Source organism: Rhea americana, unplaced genomic scaffold (assembly GCF_003343005.1).
Source record: "Rhea americana isolate MKP2758 unplaced genomic scaffold, rheAme1 scaffold_72, whole genome shotgun sequence".
In the NCBI taxonomy this organism is placed as follows: Eukaryota; Metazoa; Chordata; class Aves; order Rheiformes; family Rheidae; genus Rhea; species Rhea americana.
In genome coordinates, this window is record NW_028186890.1 from 4,051,590 (window position 1) to 4,076,400 (window position 24,811).

The 24,811-nt window shown below is 41.4% G+C and overlaps 1 protein-coding gene across 1 annotated transcript; it reads right to left on the reverse strand.

The window, feature by feature from the left end:
• Positions 1–774: 774 nt before the first annotated feature.
• SYT13 (synaptotagmin 13) lies at positions 775–17,860 on the reverse strand. The gene is made up of 6 exons (XM_085321876.1): positions 17,357–17,860; positions 11,912–12,134; positions 9,929–10,069; positions 7,245–7,558; positions 3,246–3,375; positions 775–2,956 (listed from the first exon to the last, which is right to left on the reverse strand). Exons 1-6 carry the CDS (start codon positions 17,537–17,539, stop codon positions 2,652–2,654), a joined length of 1,296 nt encoding a protein of 431 aa, XP_085178002.1. The 5' UTR covers positions 17,540–17,860; the 3' UTR covers positions 775–2,651.
• Positions 17,861–24,811: the final 6,951 nt, after the last annotated feature.

The window sequence follows — 24,811 nt, forward strand, 5'->3', positions numbered from 1 at the left end:
TTAGCCTAAAAAGCAGGAAGAATCACAGTACTCACAGAATCCTATACGAAGAGTAGGCCAACATTACAAAGAATTTTGACATTTAAATGGACATAATGATTCCAAATCTATAGGAACATCTACAAACAGCGAATATAGCAACTCGTAAGAATTCACTGTCAACTAAAAGTAACTCTATTGTGTCCAGTTTATTTGCAGTATCCTGCAATATTTAATTAAAAAAAAAAACACTTAGCAAAACAAGAAGTCAAATTTCTCTCTGTTTAAATGCCCACTAGCCACTGGAGCAATATCAGAGATTAAAAAATTGAGTATAGGACTCACTGGCATATTTTACTTTTTTTTGTCAAAGTTGTTTTTATTACTTTCTTCAAGACTATCTTGCAAATCCCAGTTACATCACATTGTGCCTATAATAGGAATAGCAGAGGAAGGAAAATACCATAACTTTCAGTTTTCCATTGGCCTTATTTGGTCTTTTATTTTCACAGAATCACAGAACAGCTACAGTTGGCAGGGACCTCTGCAGATCATCTAGTCCAACCACCCTGCTCAAAGCAGGGTCACCTAGACCAAAGTTGCTCAGGAACATGTCCGGTTAGATTTTGAGTATGTCCAAGGATTGAGACTCCACAGCCTCTCTGGATAACCCATTCCAGTGTCTGACCACTCTCGCAGAAAAAAAAAAAAAAAAAAAAAAAAAAAAAAAAAAAAAAAAAAAAAAACAAAACAAAAAAAAAAAAAAAAAAAAAAAAAAAAAAAAAAAGAGGCTTTTTCTTATGTTTAAAAGGAATTTCCTGTATTTCAGTTTGTGCCTGTTGCCTCTTGTCTGTTCATTGGCACCACTAAGAAGAGTAGTGCTCCATCTTCTTTACTCCCTTACCTTAGATATTTATACACATTGATAAGACCTCTCCTTACCTATCTCTTCTCTAGACTGAGCAGTCCCAGCTCTCTCAGCCTCTCCCTATACGTCAGATGCTCCTATCTCTTAATCATCATTGTGGTCCTTCGCTGCATGCACTCCAGTATGTCCACATCTTTCTTGCAGTGGAAAGCCCAGAACTGGACCTAGCGCTTCAAACGTGGTCTCACAAGTGCTGAGGAGTGGGGAATGATCACTTCCCTCAACCTGCTGGCAACCTTCTTCCTAATGCAGCCCAGGAATTAAATACAGGATTGAGATGACTCTGCAAAAAGGAAGTGGGAAGCAATACAATTTTGCTATCCTCTGAGTTCTTCAGTGCTAAAAACTAAAAGGTCCTGTTTGCAGACTTTCACATGCCTTGTCCCCGTGGAAGCCCCTTAAAGCTGTGCCTGCTACTTGATATCAAGTGGCAGGACAAGCAGTATGCTCATAGGGTCATAACATCACCAGTGCTTTCASTCCCATTTAGGCACCAATAGGACATTGAACAATAACATTTAAACCACATCGAATCTTCAAAGTGAACACAAAAAATAAGCCATGGAGAATCTGCCTGATCAGTGAATTTCTTCTGTTTGGAGGTGATGAAACAAACAGCAGTTCTTAGTAGTCTTAATATGAGGGCTGGATTGTGTATGATCACTAACCGTCAAACCAAAACCATCAGTTGAATGCTGAGGTATGAAATGATCTCACTTCTTTTGTCTAGTCTCAGATGCTTCCTGGAATATGAGTATCTGAAACTTGTCCAGCTCAGAAATTCCCAGATAGGAAAGATGGCACTAAGCAGAAGGATTTGGTCCAAGCTTTGGAAGTAGCGTCAGCAAAAACTGTATGTCTATTTTGAGGATCTTTCTAGGTGACATTKCAGAAAATAAGATAGAAGACATGGGTATTCTGCTAAAAGATCCTGAAATTTTCCTGTTTTTAGTGAATTTCAGCAACTCTATATCCAAGGTATCCAACACTCCAGGAAACAAAATTGTAGGAAGGTATTTGACTTAGTGTTTGGCAGTGTTTGCTTCCAAGGCTACATAGAACGACGGTGTTGACTTTGTCTCACTTTGTCTTCTTCCACTGTTCTTTCTCTCAGTTCCTTCTCTRTTTCTGCATATCCATCTAATATACATTGGTCTTTGCTTCCACTGGGTTTTACTCTCTCTTTCATACTGCTACTTTGGGTCAGCAGTTAGTTAATTTTGTGATTAATTTCTCATGGTCTTTTAAAGTATTATGAAAAACAGTGACTAGCAAAATGACTGCAGTATGTTTGTGATTAYGGAGCCAGCCTTCATCAACGGACTTGGGTGGCAATACCAGATGTCAAGGGGTCGGTTATATTTTCTGCGCAAGGAAGGGATCCCTCTGCTCCCTCTCCTTGAGTTAGTTTAGTCATTTCACAGAAACAGAKCTATACTCTTTAGAAACCACACAGAAATGACAATGTGCAGGTTGATAAAATTAATGCAAATCATCCACACAGTCAAATCTCTTGTTTGAGAGAACCACTTGATGAGGCGGGGGATCGCCCCCTAAATGAATTTTCCAGAGCATTTTCTGGGCGAGCGCGAGGCATTCTTTTGACAGGAAACCAAGCAGCATGGCATAAAAAGAATGCTGTGCCTGGTCATTTTGTGGACGGGAAGATGGAAGGTGAAATACAGCTTATTTCCTCAGGCTCAGGGACCTGGCAGAAATCTGGTTGGCAGTAACCGTGATGTGCCTACATGTGGAGCTGGTGCCACATGGCTATCTGTCTCCGGGGGTTTCTCAGCATCTCTTCCCAGTGGTTCCTCTCTGTGCCCACAACATGCAGGCCAAGGCTGCATTTGCCAAGTATGTGGCTCTGCCCAGCACTATCCTGGCTCAGCATCTCTAACTCCACACTAGAGGCACGCAGCAGCTCATGAGGCACCTCAAACATGATCATCTCATTCCAGACAGGGTTGATCTTGTGTTTTGCACGTTTAGTCTGCTTCTTCTTCAGCTTCAAGGATTGATGCCTCAGTGTCACCTTGACAGAAACATCTGTATAGGAAGTGGAGAGAGACACCATAGTAATGAATGTGGAACAAAACAAATACAAGAGAATCTGAACTGATGACAGCAGGCTGACTGAGAGAACATGAGAAATGCTGATCTTGGGGTCTGGGGCTTTTTTTTGTTTGTTTGTTTGCTTTTTACTTGTTAAAAATCATTCAGATCTTTTTGGCTCTCAAAGCCCAACATCCTTTCCTCCATCCACCACCTTTCCCACTGTCTTTCCAAATTTACATAAAAACAAAAACAACCTCAATTTGCTTGCTCTTTCACTCACCATTTCCAAGTAGATCTTTTAGCTGCTTGGAATGCAGATTTTTTGCCTTAATAATCACCACAAGCAGGCGGTTGGCTGCTGGCAGATAGCTGACAGAAAGCAGAACCTCCCCATGGCCTGTAGATGGCTCCTGGAAACAGAGACACAGGGAGGAAGGGTTAACTTTTGATACAGTTTTGGCCATAACATTAGGAAAATTGAACAGTGCAAGGTGATGAGTGTAACGTCATAGATCTACCAAGTCATCTCTCTGCTTTAGTACAGAAAATTCTTGCAGTTAAACTGGATAAGAGCAAACCAGGCAAAGGTGTCTGAAGGCTCCTTTACTTATTAGACCCTGATCATATGGGTTACCTCTTTCTTTTGCTGCTGGAAAGTAATTGCTTCCTAGCAGTCATTTTTAGAGGAATGTTTAGTCAGAAGAAGAGGATTTGGGGCTATTGTAGGTAATTATTTGTATCTCCTACTTTCATTACTGCTTTTCTTCATTTGTTCTTCATTTCAATTGCTATTTTTGTGACACAGATTCTGACTAGACTTGGACCCTGGTCCCCGTTGACTAGTGAGAATGTCAGGCTCTCTTGGAAAGAGTAGATGATACTCTGGCAGTGTCATGTAGCCAGACACTGAAGCTGGTGTTGAACCTTCTCTGGCAGCCTTGTTTGATATTAAAAACATCAATGAACCTAAGCTCCATAAGCTCACTTTACTTTTCATTCTTGTCTTTTCTCAAGCCTGTGGACAGTTCTCCCTGCTGCTCCAAGCTGGATTTTCTCTAGGGCAAATGCTCTGAACAATCAAGCTTTGCCTTCAGAGGCCACACATTTTTTTTTCTTGTATTCCCTTCTTCCCAGTAGTTATTAGCCTCTTAGCCTCCTGACCTTTTTTGCCTTCTTTCTCACTTGCTCTGGACAAGTATCCCTGAAGGCAAAACAAGAGGGAAATAATCACACCAACAATTGATCTTTCCTTTGAAAGCAGGGCTGTTTCCCAGCAGGGAGTTGGTGGCGGAGGAGAGAAAGAGGATCCCTGTGTGTATAGAGTTCTAAAATGTATGACAAGGGGCAAAAGGGAAGTAGTTATTCTGTCAGTGAGTACCAGCTTGTGACAGAAATCTGTTTTAGTGTGAGGTTAACGAACCAGAAGAGTCACAGAAAGCCAGTGCCAATTCAGTAGACTCCCTTTGGACTTCTCAGCATGATCTACGAGCTATAGGACAGACAGCACTTCTCCAGGCCATTTCTGTGCTCTGCACTCTCAGTTTTACGTGAGTCATAAATATTTCAAATTAAATTTTCACCCAGTTACTTGCCAGCATGCAAGGACAGGCCCCTGTATGTTCCTTGTGAGCTGATTGACTCTCCAGAAAACATGGCTGTCATCGCTGTCTGGTTTGAATGACTTATTTGATGTGCACAAATCAGGTGGGAGGCCAGTAGCAAGGAAGCCTAAAACTCCATCCAAAACCAACCCAAGTACATCTTTTTTCATGCACTCAGGTAGCAAAAAAGGGCATGCATGCATTTCATTCACATATATCCTATTCTAAATTCAAAGGCATCTAAAAAAAAAAAAAAAACAGAGGTCGATTCAAATGGCTCTATGTCCACTGCAAAAGAATAGGTGTGTTTGTACACGGGGAGGGTTAACTCAATACAAAAACACTGCTTAGGCAAGTAATAAGATGCTTATGTTTTCATATCTGTATCTCAACAGTTCCCACTCTATAGCTCTTGACTCGACTTTGGTTCCTGTAGCTCTAGGAATAGATACTTATATTGAGGAAGATGGTGGGGCAGAGAGGAAGGAGAGTACTATAGCCCCTCTGCCTACACGCACATGTTCTGTAAACACGCTCACATTCACACATTGTGCACTCATATCATATATTGTGCTTACTGCTTTCTTGACCTTAAAATTATGGTCAAATCTTTGACTAGCATGAAACTTTGATTTACAATGGTTTGTCTCTGCTGGAATTTTGCATAAAGAGACTAAGCCAGAGGTGCTTTTCCTTCTCTCTCCTTCAGTGTTCTTTTTTTTTTTATTTAGTAAATCCATAACCAGCACCTTGTGTTACAATCTGGTAAATTTACACAACCACCCCAGAGTCAGTCTTCCCTTCTGTGCAATGAGGGTAATTAGCATCAGAGGTCATCAGTGTAGTAAGTGTGCAGAGAGCACTGTGAACTCACAAAAGGAAAGGTGCTATGCGAGGAGCCACTATCATCGCTGTCATTAGCAAAGCAGTGGGAGGGAAGGAAGACAAGATAAGGATATCAGTCTGCAGCATCTTTGCTTCGCATTGCTCACAGCACATCATGCATTCCTCAGTCCTAATTAGTTACCTGGTTAGCTGTAAGCTCCCCTCTGAGTGCTTTCCCTTGTGTAAGAGAATTACTGGGAGTGTAAGAATGAAATATCTGCAACTTACGTCTTTTCAAGGAAACTCCAGACTTTAAACAAAGCCCAGTAACTTTGTTCCTGGATGGATGCTGACAAAAATAGCTCCTCTTTTCTGATCAGCTCTTCCTCGCTCCCTCATGCTTTAGTTCTCGATGAATGATTCAGGATCTGTATATAAGCTATCTGTGTAATGGTTGGCTCTTTCAGGTCCCGGATGACGCAAATTCAGCCTTCACTGCACATCCTCAGCTCTAACTAGGGCACTGCTCAGCAGTACTTTCAGTGTTAACCTTGTACTGTCAGTCTGAAGAAGAAATGAAAGCTGCCCTGTTTCTGTGTACAGTTGGACCAAGGCAGAGCACCCAGTGTGTGAGGACTCTATCAGGTGTACTTGAGCGGAAACTGACCATCACTGGGAACAAGCTGCTCCTTGGGTGCCACTTATAAAGCAGCTACTACAGCAGATTTGGTGTGTGTGACTGGGGGAGGGGGAGGCAGTGTTCAGTGTAGCTTCATTTAGGAATTTAAATCATTATGGCTTATATTGGAATAATTTCTTTTGCACATGTCTTTTTGCAGTAGCAGACTATGAACTCAGTTCAGCTTAGAGCTGTAGGCAAGAATTTAGCCTTGAGTTTTAGGTTTATAAAACTGATCCAGACTGCTACCCATCTCTCTGCCAAGGGTTTTTCAGAGTAGCCAACTCTATCAATATTCAAGCAGTGACCAGATAAATTAGTATTATCTGAAATCAGAAATGCTAAATTTGTACTGTGTGACTGAGGCCAGCTCAGTGGCCTTCACACCTGGTGGTGCCAGGCAGCAATATACCAGCTGCAGCAATAGCAATGCTCTGTTGCTTTGTTAAGCATATTGCTACTACTAGAAGAGTAACCTAGCTCATGGCAGGAGAAAGGTTACTGGGGAAATCTGCTCAGAAGAAACTCACGCAAATGAACCTCTCCTGTACCTCCTTTGAGTATTGTTGGTATCCTTTCCTCCATTTTCCCTGTCTGACATGTTATGGATAAGCAGGGAAAAAGGTTTTTACATTTAAAAAACAGCACTGCAATGAATAATATTCTGATATCTCCCAGAATGAACAGCATTGCTTGGATTCATCACAGTTAGGGGTGATGGTCTTTAGTTCTACATTACAGTCCCACCAATGCATTTCTCTTCTAGTTTAGGGCTCTCTGGGCGCCATGATATGCCCCACACCCAGCTCTAAAGAGTCCATCTGTCTGGCTCTATAGTCAGTCTAGCAGTTTGGCTCTTGTTATCACAGTCTCCACATCATTAATCCACAGAAACTCACGTAACTTTTTCTAGACAGAGGCTTTGAATTACAGCTATTAGCGCCAGATTATCACATAGTTTGGGGAGGAGCAGAGGAGGTTTTGACACATCCTAAATGCTTGGAGCTGTAGATTGAAGGGCTGGGTTAATGGCCTTTGATTCCTTTCTGAAATGGTTAGTTACAGACCATGACACAGAAAAGTCCTGAGCGACCTCTGCAGGCGCTCATCCTCTCTCAAAACCAGGATTTAGTCATGAGGGTTTCCAGACTACCACCACAGACGGAGTCCCTACCTTCTCTGGCGTCTTTAGTCTTTCCCACTGGGCCACCCCAAAGGAGTCCTCCATGTTAGCAAGGTTCAGTTTGAGTTCGCCTACTATGCTGTGTCTGGAGAACTTGTCACAGTTTCTCAGGGTGAGAGTCAGTGTTCCCTCTGGCACCTCCTCCTCAGCTAATGGGAACAGCAAGACTTCCTCCCAGAGGGTGTGAAGCACCTTCTTCTTCAGCTCTGTTTGGGCCTCAACGATACCAGATTTGCTCATCAGTGTGCCCAATACGTAGCAATGGCATCCAGTGTCTTGGTCCCCACTCATCTTTCCATGCATTGCTGGGAAAGAAAGGCAGACTGTAAGGGTTTCTCACAAAAGATAGCCATGAATAATCTATGGCTAAGATGTTTATTTCATGATAGTCATAAAATAAAAGAGCTGTATAGACATTCCCCACACACACTCCTGCTTGTACTGGGCAGACTAAGCTGTGAATCCCATGCTGTGGCATTTACCTCACACTGTGCAAGCTCCTTTTCCTTCTGCAAAAGGATTTCCACTGCAGGATATAGCTAGTGTTTGGGAGAGCATCCAATTAGTTCAGGGGAAATCATAGAATCATAGAATCAGTAAGGTTGGAAGGGACCTCTGSAGATCATCTAGTCCAACCTCCCCGCTCAGCAGGGTCACCTACAGCATGTTAGACAGGGTTGCGTCCAGGCGGGCCTTGAATATCTCCAGAGAAGGAGACTCCACAGCCTCTCTGGGCAACCTGGTCCAGTGCTCCATCGCTCTCACAGGGAAGAAATTCCCCCTCACGGTCAGGCGAAACTGCCTGTGCTTCAATTTCTGCCCATTGCCTCTTGTCCTGTCGCATGGGACAACTGAAAAGAGTTTGTCCCCGTCCCCTTGTCACCCTCCCTTCAGGTACTTATACACATTGATAAGATCCCACCTCAGTCTTCTTCTCTTCCCCAGGCTAGAGAGGCCCAGCTCTCACAGCCGTTCCTCATAGGGCAGATGCTCCAGTCCTCTGATCATCTTTGTAGCGCTACGCTGAACTCTCCAGTACCTCCACATCTCTCTTGTACTGGGGAGCCCAGAACTGGATGCACTACTTGAGATGAGGCCTCACCAGGGCAGAGTAGAGGGGCAGGATCACCTCCCTTGACCTGCTGGCAACAGTCTTCCTAATGCACCCCAGGAGACCATTGGCCTTCCTGGCCACAAGGGCACATTGCTGGCTCATGGTCAACCTGTCATCCACCAGAACTGCCAGGTCCTTCTCTGCAGAGCTGCTTTCCAGCAGGTTACACTCAATTGAAAGACATGGCACAGTAATGAGATGACACACGGTGTGGCAAAGGAATGGGGATCTTTAGTTTACATTGGTACAAAAGGAAACTTCTTACAAAGGTTTTAAAGGCAGGATCGTTACTCGCAGACACTGGAGCTAAGATAAACCTCCGTCTGCCACATGCCCACACCTGTAGGCCAGTTTGAGACACCTCTAAAGTTTATTACATCCTGCTTTTCCAATCTCTCGTAAATGGCTCCTTCAGAAGCCAACCCACAGCCCATAAGATTTGTGTCAAGAGGCATTTAGCCCTAATTTTATATCACTTTTATGGCTGAAAGTCTACAATGAAAATGCAATTTTTCACTCCTGCTTATGTCAAAAGAATCACACTGCCTTTTGTACAGCTATAAGAGCACTTCTTCCTCAGAAGGATCATGAAACAGCAAAGCTTTGTGGAGAAAAATGAAGTCCTTCCAAAGTCATTCCAAGGAGAAATTCTTCTGAGATGTCAGGCCCCAAGACTCACAAGAGTCTCCTGACACCTTGGGGGAGCAGAGCCAGATGCTGCCTCGTTGGGTGGTGGAGCTCCCAGGGAGAAGCACACATACAGAAGAGCCAGGCAGGCAGCTCACAGACATGCACATCCATCCTGGAGGGAAGCCCATGATGTGGGCCTGCTGCTGGCAGATGGCCCACAACGGCAGTACGGTTTAGCACCCTTTAAATCCTCACTGCAGACAGTGTGATTTGATTAGGTTTCCACAGAGATCTGCACTCTTCATGAATTATTCAGTCAGCTTATTTTACTTTCCCAGAGGAACCGATGACGACCCAGCCCTGAGCACAGAAGCTGTAAAGAGTTGTCAGTTTCTGCTTCAGAGAGTACCACAGAGCCCAGCCACCCGGCCGGGTACAGCCAGAGGCTCCCTCCTCTGTGGTCTAAAAAAGAAATGTGGTATCTCCATTTCAGCTTCTGATCTGGCCTGAGCAAGAGCTAGTAGGGAAATGGGTGGATCACATGTTACTTTGAAGAATGAAAGCAGGAGAGAGGAAGGAGATAGCAACCCTTCCTCCTCCCAAAATAAAATAAAATAATAATAAAAAGAAAACAGTAAAAAGAGGTTGTTTTGTATTTCTACCACGTCTAGGATAGGAAGAGCCTATTCTGTTTTCTGACTTCTGCTTTTGAGCTGTGCAAGTCATTGCCCCAAGCCATATCCGGCAYATTTGCTTCAACCAGTGACATTTCTAGGTATTTCTACTTTGCCAGMCTAACTGCCACCAAAACATCCACTGGTTCTGGGGAAGCTTGTTAATTTTAATGTGAGAGGGGAACACTTTAGAAAGTCAGCAGGTGTCTTGTACCTTCCAGATAGAGAATCAACAGTACAAAATCTCTGCCTCTTACCTTCAAGAAGGGCCACACGCAGTTCAGCTTTTTGTCGATCATATGCAAGGGAGTAGCGCAGTTCGGGGACCTGGTTACAGCTGGCTGCCCTCTCAGGGTTCAAGTGCTCGGTGACACACACATCCTTTACCACACCTGGAACTGAAGTAACCCTGTTAGCAAGCAGGTCCTCCCCTTTCACGGAGTTCAAATCCACACCGTTTTAACTCAAGTCTTCTAATTCATCCGTGTCTTGCTTATTTTCTCTTCCTTCTACCTTCTCTCACTCTCAGCTCCTTCTACAGCCTTGGTGCTTYCTGCCTTCTCTGCAGCCTTGTGCTCTAAGATGGCTGACACATTTGCTCTTTCATCTCAGGCCTAGGTCAAGATGTCTGAAGTATGCTTTTGTTACTATACTGTTGTCTATGCACACTGATGAATTAAATCTTCTGGTTTTTGGAATAAGAACTTGACTCTGCTTCGGAGTTGTCATACACCTCTGCATTAATTCAGATCTCTTTAGCCTTTTTTTAAAATTATTTTAACAACACAATCTTTGCCATGCAATAAAGACAAAATTACATCTGCTTYCACAGCACTTGACCAGGTTGAAGATGGCAAGTTTGGGAAGCTCTGAGGCAATTCTTCCATGTGCGATTTTGAAAGTGAGTATAATGAAACAAAGCAAGAGGCAAGATTAAAAGAGAAGTCACTGCTTTTTGTCATCAAAGGTGTTATCTGCCAGGTCAGTTCTGATTCAGGCAGAAAACATTAGTAGGACCAGCACATTTCCTCCTAAAAATATCAGCTGCCATCCAAATCAGTTCAATATGGCACCAAAAGGAGAAGGCAACAATTCTTGCTTTATTTCAGCAATTCTTGAGCTATGAAATTAGGCACAGCAGAAAACAAAGTTCCTTGTGCTACTAAGAGCGTAGAGAAGCTATCACACCAACTCATTTATATAAAGTTTTAGTCTACATGCAACCACCTTTTTCAGCCTCCCTACCTATAACCTTCTGACACCTGAGGATGTGGTTCACATGGTCTTTTTCTCTAATACAGCCACTTGCACAGTACTCCTTTCTTTCTCATACTCATAAGTCTCAGGGTGAAAAGGAGGCAGGTGGTGATTCTCCTCCCAGAAAGACAAAAATATAATCTCAAATGATTTTAAAAAAACCTAAGAGGAGCTACCTTTTTTAAAAAAATCTTTGTTTCTCTGGCAAACATTCAGGAAGGTTTTATTAATGTGGTAACAACAGAACTCCATTATGCTATTAAAAAGGTAACTGTGAAGGTAAAAATCAGTATGGGAGCAACCCAAACATGCTGCCAGATGTATATAATTAAYATTACATTTTCTCTAAGGCTTCAGGAATCTTATGTTCCAGGTGTTGGCATGTTACTATTTGAGCTGGCTGGAAAACAAGAATTCTGTATGGCAAAAATGTCTGAGGTCTCAACCTTTGTTTTCACTGCACATTATGACAAGCCAAGACCATGTCACAGAACTAGTGGAAAAAAAAAAAGCAGAGAAAGTAAAGTAGAAGCATGGTGAACACAGGCTGCTGATAGTACTGACAAGGACAATGGCTGGACAGCCAGCATTTGTCCAAGGAAGCACTTCTGCCTAGTTGTGGCCAGATATTCCACCATACTGTGGCAACCGCTCCCAGCAAAACTTTACCCTAGATATATGCTTTTCTACAAAATGTTTGCTTCCAATAAGTCAGCATTCTTCAACACAAGAAGTGGGTAAAAAAATTTCCAACCAGCTATAATTGTGGCGTTGTTAACTGAATCTCTTGACGGGCTCCATGACTACTTTCTATTGAACACATGCATTTAAAAAAGAATTCACTTACAATGACTATAATAAAAAAGTGCAGCATATATTTATTTTCACACTTATTTCTCTAACCAGGAGTGCATTATGCACACAAGCATTACAGATCTACACCCAGAAAAGCAATTGTTAGTTTGAAGGTCAAACACTCCTACCGTTTTGAGGAAGAACAAACAGCTCTTCGTTGACTTGTATCTTCATCCTGTTCTCATCCAAACCAGTATGTTTTCGAGTATCTGGTTCTTCTGTTGTCTTCAAGGAGTACTGTGTGTAGTTAACAATTTCAGGTGAAGTTACTACCGGTTTGGGGCCATAAATGTTGGGAAACTTCAGGAGTGCTCGAGGCTGGACTGGTTCTGCAGTCTTCTTAACACTGAACTGAAAATTAAAGTTTTGTTTATTACTCTGCACTAATTAGACTAATTCTTCTGATTCTCCCAAGGTTAACTTTGCTGAGACTAAGAGGGAAAAGATGGTGCATCTGGTCACTCTTAATGTTGTTTCTTGGTTTAGAGAAACCACTGTCTGCATGTCAGGAGATTTTTTTTGCCAGATCTGTTACCTTTCTTCTTGGTGCATGTCTTTTCACATTCACTCCTCTACAAATGTTTGGTTCAACAAGAAAAAGATACATTTTTATTGTTTGATTATTCCTCTTTTTCTGTAGCAGTTAATCTTTCTTTTATAAGTCTGTGTTCTCTCTTACAGAGAAAGGAGTTCAGTTTGCTATGACTGAGGTATGGTATTCTTTACCACGCTGTTTGAAGTCAAACCCAAGATGAAGAGATTAATATCACCCACAAAATTATAGAACATTTTACATGAGAATGTAGTAAGCATTAGAGAGGTAAAATCACCGATCATTCAGTCACCTGGGGCAAGTACAACTACAATGTAATAAGGCAAAGCAGAACTAGTTGAACATACCAGCCCTACAAAGGTATATCAAGAATAGCTGATAGTCCTCTCAGCCTCTTGCACTCTTTCTTGGCTCTGTGGACCAGAGCTTCACCTCACCTCAGACACATTCCTTCTGTTGAACACAAAAACAGGCAGATGAACKTAAAGAAGTGCTTGCTCTCCTCAGTAGAAAAGCAACATTTCCCCCTTATTAAATAGAGATTGACATTTTGATTTGTGTCTGTGTTGTTCTTAGCATTTCAATTCCCTGCTGGTTCACTGACACTAAATCAAAAAAAAAGAAAAGAAAAAGAAAAGAAAAAAAGAAAAGAAAAAAAAAAAAGAAAAAAGAAAAAAACTTGAAAGATGGTGTAAAGCCCAGGAAGCTTGGGCAAAGGTTGGTACAAAGGCATTACTGTTCTCCCAAAACAGAGCTCATGAAAAATCTTTTAGTGGAATATAACAGTCTCCTTTTGTTTATGTCCCCAAAAAAGGAATCCTGGCTACTCACAACTGAAATTGTTCCTAATTCATATATATTTGGATTCATCAATGGGAAAGAACAAAAGCTGATTAGTAAATGACTCCAATCCTCTCATCATGTTTTATTAATACTTCCAAGGTATGAMAAACAAAAAGCAGAAGTTAAACTGCCACTGTGGTTATTACTGTGTAATGGGATTCTCTCCCCTCTCCCTGCCAGTTTATTTTATGTTAAGTTTAAAGTGAGAGTAAGCCAGAAAATATTCTTAATTGTATTTAATGTTCTCATTRGTCTCACTGCTTCCTGTTAATAATGAATGCAGACAATGCCCTGAGGCACTTTTCTGTGTTGGGACCCTGTAGTCCCAGATCATGTGTCCTCAGGGAACACGCCTATTCCTCAAGAAACAGAACTGAAGAGAGCAAGCAGTCTCGGACTTTGGCTCAGTAGTCACCTGTGGAAATCAGAGCACTACTGTGATAAGCACTTGGCAGTGGTAAAGGTCTAATTAGGTCAGTGACTTCATCATCTCAAGGCAACCAGTGCACTGGTGTTTAGGAAGTCCACTCTCTAACACAGCATTTTCTCTTGTTTAGTTTTAAGGACTTTGGAATAAGAGTCAGCTTTGAGAAAGAAACTCATCACTACATGGATACCCCCACCCTGCGTTCAGTTGAGCTTAGATATTGTATAAGCCATTATGGTGCTGTTCTGTAAAAGAAGAAAGYGAGATCCGTCTTTCAGAGATTTGAGCATCATCAGTCCTAACGTCCCTTAGAAAGTTTGAAGTTACTCATCCACATCACAGAGGGTTCAGCTTTTCATTCTTCTAAATTAAAACAAACCAACCGAACAAAACATGTGAGGAACCACTAGACAGTGGCATGAAAAACAAGGTCAAGACAATTCTCCTAAGGCACACAAAGTATTTGCTGCAGTGGCCAGTGTCTGCTGTTCTGCCTCTCCTGAAGCAACTGAATAAGGCTGCTGACCTTCACACCAGACTGGTATGTCTGTGGTGCTATATGCTGCTAGCATATGAAGCACTTTTGTATCCTTTGGGATAAAAAACATTACATAAATGTGAGATATTGTTATTACAGTCTTTTCCACTACTTGCTAAAAGCCAGACATTTAGTCAGGAAATCCATCAGCACACAGCAACTAAGAGCTCCACTGGGTCTAAATATTCCTCTACTCTGTCTGCTCTGCAGAATTAGAGATGAGAGACATATGTAAGCACAGTGGGACGAGCCCACCTCCTTTTCCAACTGCATCTGCCTCTGTTTATTATTTTTGCTGCCAGCTCTGTTCCCAAGTGTTGTCTGCTAATCTTGTTGTACAGCAGAGCCCGATGGAAGTTCCCTTTGCAAATCAGCAGCAGTATTTTAAATAAAGAGATGAGCAGAAGAGTTCAGATAGGTCTGCATAAAATATGTGAAAGCAAAGAAACCAAAATTAGCTAGAAGCTTGCAACCAATCCTTCTGGGTCCCCTCCTAGTACCACTCAAACAATGCACTAGGTTGCTGCAATTGCTGGGTGTGTTTAGGGATGCTTATTCTGCAACTCATGCTGAGAATTTGCAAATTTACAGTAGGTTTTAATTGTTCTGTAGATGTATCTTTGTGTTTGAATTCTTCTCCCTCATGCATGCAGGGTATGATCATGGGAAGCTTATATCTATAGTAAAAATAAGCATCACCATGAAGGGATACATTTCAAGTGGATAAAATGTAGTCTTGTTTCATCTTTCTTTTGTCATCTCTGTTTACCAGAAACAGTGGCCCTGACAGGCTTCAAATATTAAGTATGCCAAGCACTGACTAGGACATACAGTGCACAAATGTAGTTCTCCATCAGCTGAAAAAAAATCTGACAGGACAATTTATAAACATAGATACAGATGATAAAACTTCAGAAGCTCAGAACTCAATTTGAGATTCATTCCTTTAAGGAATGTAGACTGATTATGAATCAGTGACAGCAAAGAGCATGTTCCTGGCAGTAAAATTATTTTAATTGGAAAGAGTTRGTAAACATACGGAATATGCAAACTAAGAACATTTTGCACTTTCTGTGACAGAATGTTCATTCAGCAGTTATAATTTGTCTAGATTCTTTTTTTAAGAAAAAGACAGTACTACTTCTAATTAGGAAACCTATAATGCTAGAAGAGTACARTCTGTCAGGTAAGAGTGATGCACTGAGAGTGAGGTGAATAATTTGATCCCGTATTGTTCAAATACAATATTAAATTACTGCAAAACTTCATGAATGAATCTAGAAAATTTGAGAGGACCATAACCTACGACATGCTGGGTACTGAGTGCGTAATTGGACTTCATAGCAGTTTAGTGGTTATCTCAGACATGAAGGCAGGATGGCACCCTGAAGGAGAAACTCCAGGATGGTTTAACACTTTCTCAAGATATTTCTCAAGAAGCTGTATGAAAGAAAAAAGTCCAACCCAAGAAAGGAATTAAGGCAAAGATTTGAGAAGATTTCGAACTAGAAAACAAGAACATACCAAAGTTTCTTGTAGAAAGAGACTGATGGTGAAGTGATCTGTGGGTAGTGTTGTTCCAGACACTAACAGCTAGAAAAAATGCTATGCAAAGTGATGTGACCATCAAAGTTACACATCTATCATTCATTTTAATGGTAAACTCAGAAAATCTCAGCCTTATCACACATCTTTATACACAGAGCTAGGAAAATCTCCTATATGAACTGGCCAGGATAAAAAAGGAGCCTGGAATGGATATGACAAAACTAGTAAACAAGACAGCAGGGGAAATTCATCCTGGGAAAAGACAAACTGGTATGAAGAGGTATTCAAATCCAAAGAGGTATTCATGGATTCAAATCCATGAATGGATCCAGAATTAGCAGTATTCTCTTGAGAAGTCCTAAACTCAGAGATGTTTGGTCATAGAGGAGCCCTACCTTCTTCTCCCCCACCCCCAAAGAAGCTACTGTAACATAGTTCTGTGTATGTGCATCAAATGTTATTATACAATTATTAGATTTGGTCATCTTCCTCAGAAAAATACTGCAACAGAAGCATGAATTTGCTAAGGCTCTTCTCTACAGTGAGTTTGAGACTGGCAGCCAGAGAGAAACTGAGGATCTAATTATAAACATTACAAAGAAGTCCTACTGGAACTCTTGCTAAACTTTATAATAATACAAAAATAATAGGCACGTCAGATAATTAAAAAGCAAACAAAGACAATGGTATACAATGGATCATTGGCCTAGGAACTGGCTGCTATAGCGTATCATTTGGGTACAGATGAGAAGRACTTAGTCGCATACAAACATCAATAACTACAGCCAACAGGTAATACTTTCAGAGACTGACCATTGTTCATGCTAAAGATGATAGTCAGTCAAAGAAATTGGTCAAACATTTCCCAGAAGAGGTTCCCATCGATAAGTAAATTAGAGGCATCCTATAACTCCTCTTGCTCTCTCTTGCATAGGGCTCAGGAATAAATTGGTTTTTGTTGGATCCTAGTAAGTAAGAAAGACGACATAGGGATGCTTGACATTATCAGCACTTCACATTGTTTTTATAGTAAGTAAAAAAGCAATACATAGTGTGAAGAATTATCCAGTTATCACACTGCAGATAACCACTTGTACTTTTATTATTTCAATACCTTGTTTTAACTTCACCCACAATTAAACCCCTCACTCAGAGGGGCAGAGGGAGAACAGAGAGTTCTCAGAAGAAACCAGCTGTTGTCAGGGAACTGCCCTCCTGAAGCATTACGATACTGGGGATAGAGTTAGAGAAACAGCTTGTATAGGAGACCCCAGCAGGAGTGATACTCTGTCATCTCTTCTTTACAATGCTGTGTGCTACCTAGCAAAGTCCAGTCTTCTCTCCTCGGCAAATGATTTCCTTTGTGATCTAGCTTGACAACTGAGCAGCATTTTCAATCCTCCTCCCTTATTTTTGCTGATAGCAGCTTTCTCTTTGGCAGTGTGACAGCTGTTTCTTGCTCTGATAATTCTGTGGGTCACCCAGCTCCCTGCTCTGTGTTTACCCTTAGTCCTCCTCCCATTGACATGTTGTTACATCCTGAACCTGGTAAGCAGATAGAATAGGCAGCATAAATCACACACTGGGTAGTCTAACAAAGAAGATACATTCCCACCTCTGTATTTAAAGAAAAATCACAGAGTAAATTAAAGACTATGTCTTACTTGCTGGACTGGCTGAAGCACACTGGGTTTAGCAGTTTCCATATCCTCATCATGGTCTTTTTCTGAGAGTCCTTTCCCAGGTTGCTTGCATTTGCAGAAGCAGGTGAGACCGCAGAGGGCAAGGATGCTAGTTGCAGTCCCTAAGGTAGCCCCCAGGGCAATAACTGGGGCAGATAAAACCATTGTCCTGAGCTGCACAGGAACAAAAAGCACTGAAATCCTGTAATTCCTTCTCCTTTCTGGGAAAGCAGCTTTTGCACATCCACTCTGACTTCTAGCCTGGCTTCATTCTCTTTGGAAGTCTGGTAACAATTCTCCTGTACAGCAAATAAAAGGGACCAATCTAGAGAGAGAGATAAATCAGCCCATCTTTGCTAGGCAATGAGACTACCTTTCCATCCTGCTGATGGAGTTTCTGCTCCAGATGAGGCAGAGGAAATAGTGATTGTAGTGCCTGCAATCTCCTTATAGCTGCAAACAGGCAGTTTTCATTGAAGCCTATTCTCCAGCTCCACCGGGAAAAGTCTGATGTGTGATAGAGAGGAAAGACGTCAGCAGAAGGGGCTGAGCCTTGCTAGCTAACTCACAGAAAGTGCATCCAAATGTTGGATCAGCTTTCTAGCAGTCTTTCTGAGGGCTAGTTTACTAGTTTGCTCAGACTAGTTTCTGTCTTAAATGAAAGGCGGTGATTGCCAGTAAGCGCTGGTCTGAGAGCCCTGGTTATGAAACCACTGCCTGATAGCACTGCCTACAGTCAGGATACAGCTTGCATGTTTATCAGAGAAAACTTTCTGTGTTCCAAGACTGGGGAACAAATACCTGCAAGAACTAAGCACCGTCCCACATTTCACCATCTTCCCCCCAGAGCACAGAGTCTGCACCTTTTGGAGCTGTGTTCTCTAACATCAACGCAGAACAGTATTTCTATTAAAAAGAAAGCAGAAAATCCTATCAAACAAGACACTCTGGCATGCATGCTGCTTCCTCTGGAGAGAGGATGAGAGTGCAAACAGCCTATGCTAGGTATTAGTCATTCTGCTCACTACACCAGCATCGGGTGGTGGGCTGATGAGCACAGTGTCAGAACCCACCTGCAGAAGCTCGGAGGGCAACACTACCCTCTGAGCCAGTTTCCTCCTGAGGTGATGGAGTAATTGACTTTCTCTGACTCATTCATTCTTACTCTCTTTCTCAGACTGCCCAAAGGGGAGGGGGGGAGAGGAGAATGAATGCCATCTTTCAGTGTATTTCTTATGACATGTACAACCATTTCCTGGGTCACTTCACAAGCAGTACCTAGTAGCCAGAAGATGACTATAGTTTTCAGTCACTACATATCTGGGCCAGAGTGAAACTAATGAGCAAGAAGTCAAACATTCCTTGTAAGGCTCTGGAAAAAATATCCAGTTCTACTGGGAGTCTTTCTATTTTGGAACACAGTTGCTGCCTGTGGATCAGGAGAAAGTGAACTCTCTATACAAAAATGTTTAGAAATTCATGTATTTTCATTTTCCTGCAGCTCAGGTTTTGCCATGGATTTTTCCTCACTTTTTTGAATATATCACACCTTACTTATGACCACTCATTTAGCCTTTTCTTCCAAATGCTCTTCTGTAATTATAAACAGCAACATGTCCACCTCTCTATCACAAACCATTCCTCACTCATCCACAATAGGCCCAAACTGCAGAATTTTTATGTAGGCACTGACATACGTAACTGGTACCAATATATAATTTAACTGCAGCTGTGGCACATTCAGTGACTGCATCTATTATAATAGCTACTTATTTTTAACATATCCTGTTCTAAAAAAAAATTGGCCTATAATGTACTTCAGACTCAGCTTCATGCTTGCTGCTTGTTTTGATATTAAATAATACAATTGTTTCTTTTTCTTTAAAGAAATAATAAGCTAAAATGGGGCCAGTTTAATGACATTTCTCACCAGCCATTCCCATTGCTATTGTCCATCATTACATTGTTTTTTACCTATAATTTCTGCCTTTGGAAAGAATTTTGCCAAGGCCAAGTTAAACTGCAGAGAGCTGAAAGTCTTTTTTTTTTTTTGCAAGCAATACCTTATGGCCATGTTCAGGCCTGAAAACACACTGTACAGTCACTCTAATCACATTTTCTTCTCCAGATTCTGACAGAAAACATGTACAAGAATGACAAGAGCGTATATATAAGTGCATTGATGGACCCTGTTTATGACACATTCCTAATGTAAACATTTGCCCTGGCTAGATTTATCAGCATCACTAAAGAGATAAAAGAAAGAAAAAAAAAAAAAAAAAAAAAAAAAAAAAAAGGCACAGGCCTTGGGCATGGTCTGCATCTTTCTTGACAAAGCAAAGAAAGATGTGGCTTTCTTTAAAACAGAATCAGCATTTCTCCTTCAGCAGGAATTTGGCAAGAGAAGGTTCCCAACCTTCATCCCTATACTGTGGTAATGCTCCTATTCTAGTTCACTGGCAGCTAATTCACTCCCCGATCCTGTCAGTTCCAGGACTGTGCTATGGAAACGATAGTTTTGTTGTTTCGTTTTATGACTTCATCTAACCTCCAGGGCCAAGTGAGAGGTAAATTCCTTAAGGACAACAACAGTATTGCAAACTTGCTCAAAAGTCCACATGTAATGCTGTGTACATAGAAGTCCAAGGACAATCTTGTGCTAAAATTAGTATTAGAAGAAAATACAATTAATTTCCTCTGGGTTAGTCTAAGAGGTTCATATTAATACTAAAAACAGAGCAATAATGAAGCTAAGAATAAGCAGTACATTCTAACTGCAAAATATTTCCTTAGCATGGTTTTCAGCTCCTATTACTGCAGACATATGAATATTGTGTGATGAGAAAATATAAGGTACTGGCCAATCTTTGGTGCTTATGGACTTTTTACTCCTGCTTTGAGTTTTTCCGCTATAATGCTGAAGATTTTGGTCCATTGGCTGTACAGAAGAAGACAGTTTGTGCCTTACTGAAAAAGCCCCCTAATGCCATTGYCAGCAATTAGAATAAGTAGGTCAGGAACTTGCAACTTTTATTCTAGCATTAGTAAACACAAATTAAGCTTCTAATATCCCTCATTATCACAAAGAAAAGCCCACATACATCTGAATCAAAGATGGTTGCAGACTCTGTTTCCTTACCTAGCGCTTTCTGTCAGAGAGATTCTGYCTGATTCTTACTGAGACACTGAGATATTTTGCTGGGCAGAAGCAAAGGCTTAACGGAAGGAAATGGGGAAGAGCGATTTCTGCATGGAAAATCTTGTACCACTCAGATTTAGCCAGAAGGCATAAGCTTAGGTTTCTGCTTGTACTGACTTGTCAAAATATTCTAAGACTCTGTGCTCCAGAACAGTTTGAGCAGGATGATGGTCTAAAATAGTTTGCTAGATCACAGCAAAGTGTTTACATCACCCAGCTTAGGCACTGAAATAGTCAGTTAATGACAGAGGACCACACGTGGCTGCCGTGCATTTCTTCACAAGAAAACAAAGCATGGCAAAATGAAAGTGAAGGTAAAAGTCTTGTGTTTACAACGACCACATCCACCACCTGGTGTTTTCCTATACTGATGTCTCAGGATATAAATGCTTTAGGAAAGGGATTTTGTCTTCCACCCTGAGTAAATAGTGTGGTGACTAGATGATGAAGTATTACAGACAACTGAAAGAATCATTTGTGATGCTATTAAGACACAGCAGCTGAATCTACACTTTTTATATGCAAAAAAAAGAAGATTTGCAAGGGGAGTTTGGCCGCTCCATCACCGTCATGCTCCTCCTGTACAGTGAAACAGACCCATACATGTAAATCAAGTAAATGAAGTAATTTAGAAAAGAACAAGGAATTGTCTGTTAGAATGGAGATACAGAATAATTAGCCTCAAAAAAGGCAGCCTCAATCTGTGGTCCTGCAGCAAGCGTGTCCTTCAGGATGGCTCCTTAGCTGATGTAAAGTGATGTAAAGCTCCTGAAACCTTGATATCCTTAGGATGATGATAAGAATGTAGCATGCAAAAGGACAGAGTTGCTTGTAAGTATACAGTTTAGGGCTCATTGTAAAGGATCCTGTAGTGTGACATTATACTGCCCTGAGACTAAAATCTGTGGGATTCTGGAGATCTCTGAAAAAAATCTGGTTGCATGCCTATTTCAGGAGGTAACTATGTGGCTCATATCATCAGAATCCACTGTAAACCTGGCTGCAGTGCAGCTTTTGCATCCCTCAAGGCAACACAGGATGAATACTTGGGAAGTAGATTTTCAAACCTCTCCTCTGTGCTTTGATTATGAAACAAGACGATACTGGCATATGCTCTGTGGATTCAAGGGTGATTAGTCAGCATGTTTAAAAACATAATCGTAAGAGTAAACACCATCAAGGAGTCTGTCCCTCTTGTACACATCCTTACTAATAGATTGGGAGGATGTCTAAATCGCTGATGATAAGTCCTGTGAGAGACATGAAGATTTGGGAGGCAGAGGGGAGGGGAGGGGAGGGGAGGGAAGGAGGGATGACATAAAGGAGTCATCTGTACAGAAGCAAAGAGCAGTGACTGTCAGACATTGTGGGACAAAGAACACAAGCTAAGCTCACAGGATGGGAGTCACAATGCCAGGGAGCAGGGACTCTGAGAAAAACGTAGATTCAAGAAGGTAACTCAGACAGAGTGGTTAGAAAGGGTAGTGTGATCCATAAGAGCATGAGAGGGAAACCACTGGTTAGAAATAGGAAAGGCATGTAACATCTGGATTTGGCACTGGTTTGACTGCTGTGGAACAATGCTGCATCTCACTGTGCTGGGCAGACCACCAGCTCAGTGGGCAAATCAGAGGGAGTTCCAGAAAGAGCCACATGAATGAATAAAGGACTGGATGGCACTGGATCAGAGTATGATTCAAGGAGGTCAGACTACCTATCAGTAAAAAGCCTAAGGGGTGACTCAATCAGAATCCATGGGTACCCATCTGGAGAATAAATCTTGGATAATAGAAGTCCTCTTCTGTCTAGAGGACAAAGTGTTATAAAGAGCTAATGGCCAATAGCTGATGCCAGACAAACTCAGACTAGAAACATGTTCCAAATTTCTTATAATAATGGGCATAATTTCCCTGGGAGCAATATCCTACAGRTTGTCGAGGGATCTTCATCATGGGCAGTTTTTAAATCAAGACTGGTGTTGTGTAATCTGTTGTTAAGGGACCTATTTGCATTCAAYCAAAAATGAAGCTGAAGAAGATCAATGGCCTGTTTGAGATGAAGAAGTCAGGCTAGAAGATCACAATAAGCCCTCCTGGACTTCCAGTTTATAAATTCATCCATCTGCTTCCTACTACCTCCACCTTCCTATTCCCATCTCAGTAATCTAATTCCTACATTTAAAAAGTCTCTAGCTGGTTGTTGTAATAATTTCCTTAAAAACTAACTAAAGTACTTAATGTTAGGATCTCTTTTTTTCCTCTAGGTTACTAACCTATGAAGTTAGAGCAATTCATGTTGTTGAGCTGATCAGAGGATTAAATTAGGAATTAARATTTTTGTATGCCAAGCATAGGCAACACTGAAGTAGAGCTTGTGGAGAGCTAACTGGCATGAAAACAGCTTAGTGTTTCTGAGGTCTACAAAAGCTTCAAGCCATAAACCAACATGGTTTGCTCAGATGTTTCATGTTTATATAGGTCCCCCAYGGGAAGTTATAAAAATATTAATGTGTGAGGTAGCTTTTCAAAAACCRCAGCTCCTCTGGGAGCACCAGAAGGCCATCTATATTTGCAGATAGAAAGGCAGCTGTGCTTTAGAAATTCACATCACACCACAAAGCCCAGCAGAAAAATATCTTTGCTTCACCAGGTGAATTGCTTTAGGATGAAGCCTTACCACCTCAATAACAGTGACCCAAAAAGAAAATGCCAACTCCAGCTCAGAAGACAGCTGAGTGAAAGTAAGGAAAATATGTCACTGYAAAGTCGACGGGTCGATTTAGGAAATCAGTATGATTCTGGCAAGTATTTTGCTAAGTGGAGGGTGTCTCGTGGGCAACAGATGAACATCCCAGATACTATGCTTTTCCATCAAACACTGATAACTTGGTATTGAAAACCTGGGAATAGGGAACACATTTTATCCCTGGCTGTCTCCATTTCATTTGGGAATCGGCTTTTGCTGGTTGGAGAAGCAGAGTTCATTTTTGTGCAGATAGCTCCWTTGCAAGTATAAACGTTTACTGCTTTCCTACTGCAATTGTTTTTAATCATAAGAAATTAGAGAAGCCTGTAAAGCTGCTGAAATGTCAGACACTAATTCACACGTTACATGTTTTTGCAATAAAATGCTGCCTCCTAGAGGTTACAAAGTTTTTCTTACAGTTTCTTCTAAGAGTTAGTGAATATTCTAAATTTCTACAATGCCATTGCTGTACAGGATATTTTGCAGAGAAAAGCATGGGAATCTCGTAACTTAAATTACATCCGTATCTATGTTAGGGTTTCAAAGTCAGCAATATAAAGAATGAAGGTTGCCTGTAAAACCTTAGTTCTATTCACTTCCGAACTGGCATTGTCTTTAAATATTTAAGTACATGCTATTTTATTTCCAAAGACCTCTTGAAAACTTGCTGATAAGATGCATCCTTTCTGGAAATGAATCAGGATTATGTAGTGAAAGTYATTTTTTATGCCACCCTCCTTTCCGGTGAAGAAGCAGATTTAGAAAAACAAGATTCCAGATTGCAGGCTGATCTTATGGTTTAAGCAGCTGAAAATATACACAGTCATTAAGTGTTTCTTTCTTATTTTCTGTACATGCAATCTGACACTTTGTGCTCCAATTCACATATAAGCCAAGCRCTCGCACATGCAGTAGAGGTCAATGGGAGCCATGCCTAAACATGCACAGCATCATGTGGCATTAAGTCAAACATTCTGAAAAAATCCCAAACACCAACTGATTTTTAGGAAGTTGCACTGAAACCCCAAACTGAGTAGGCATATTTTACTGCCTAATTTTTTCATAACACAGTTCCCTGAGTGAGAGGTATAATTATATTGACTGATCTCAGACCATTGTTGGGAAAATAACTGAAGTGGAGTTTGCAGAAGTTCAGTAAGGGAGGATTGGAGGAAGCCCAGAGAGGCAACCAGCCCTCCCCACGTTCAGAGCAGGAGGCTGTGTCCTCTGCCTTGCTGGGTTCTTCATCCCATTGCYTCCCAGATGACAGATAACACTGTCACTGTATAACAATGCTTCAYTGAAAGTGGGAAAACTTAAGAAAAAGGATGCCACATTTTTCACTGCAGTTCAAAAAGCAAAGTATCAGCATAATGGCCAAGGCAGCATCTGCTGTTCGCTGCGCTCATTCTGTTCTGAGAGCACAGGCTGCCTTTACCTTAAATGTTATATGCTGGTTTTGGCCCTCCAATCTCAAAAAAGACTTGACCAAA

Bases quoted from the DNA above. Each gene is read 5' to 3' on its own strand.
- SYT13 (XM_085321876.1), bottom strand. From the start codon at position 17,539: ATGGTTTTATCTGCCCCAGTTATTGCCCTGGGGGCTACCTTAGGGACT. The intron at 7,559-9,928 runs GTAAGAGGCAGA...TTTCTTTCCCAG, and splicing joins GCGTGTGGCCCTTCTTGAAG to CAATGCATGGAAAGATGAGT. The intron at 2,957-3,245 runs GTGAGTGAAAGA...CTTCCTATACAG, and splicing joins AAAAGATCTACTTGGAAATG to ATGTTTCTGTCAAGGTGACA.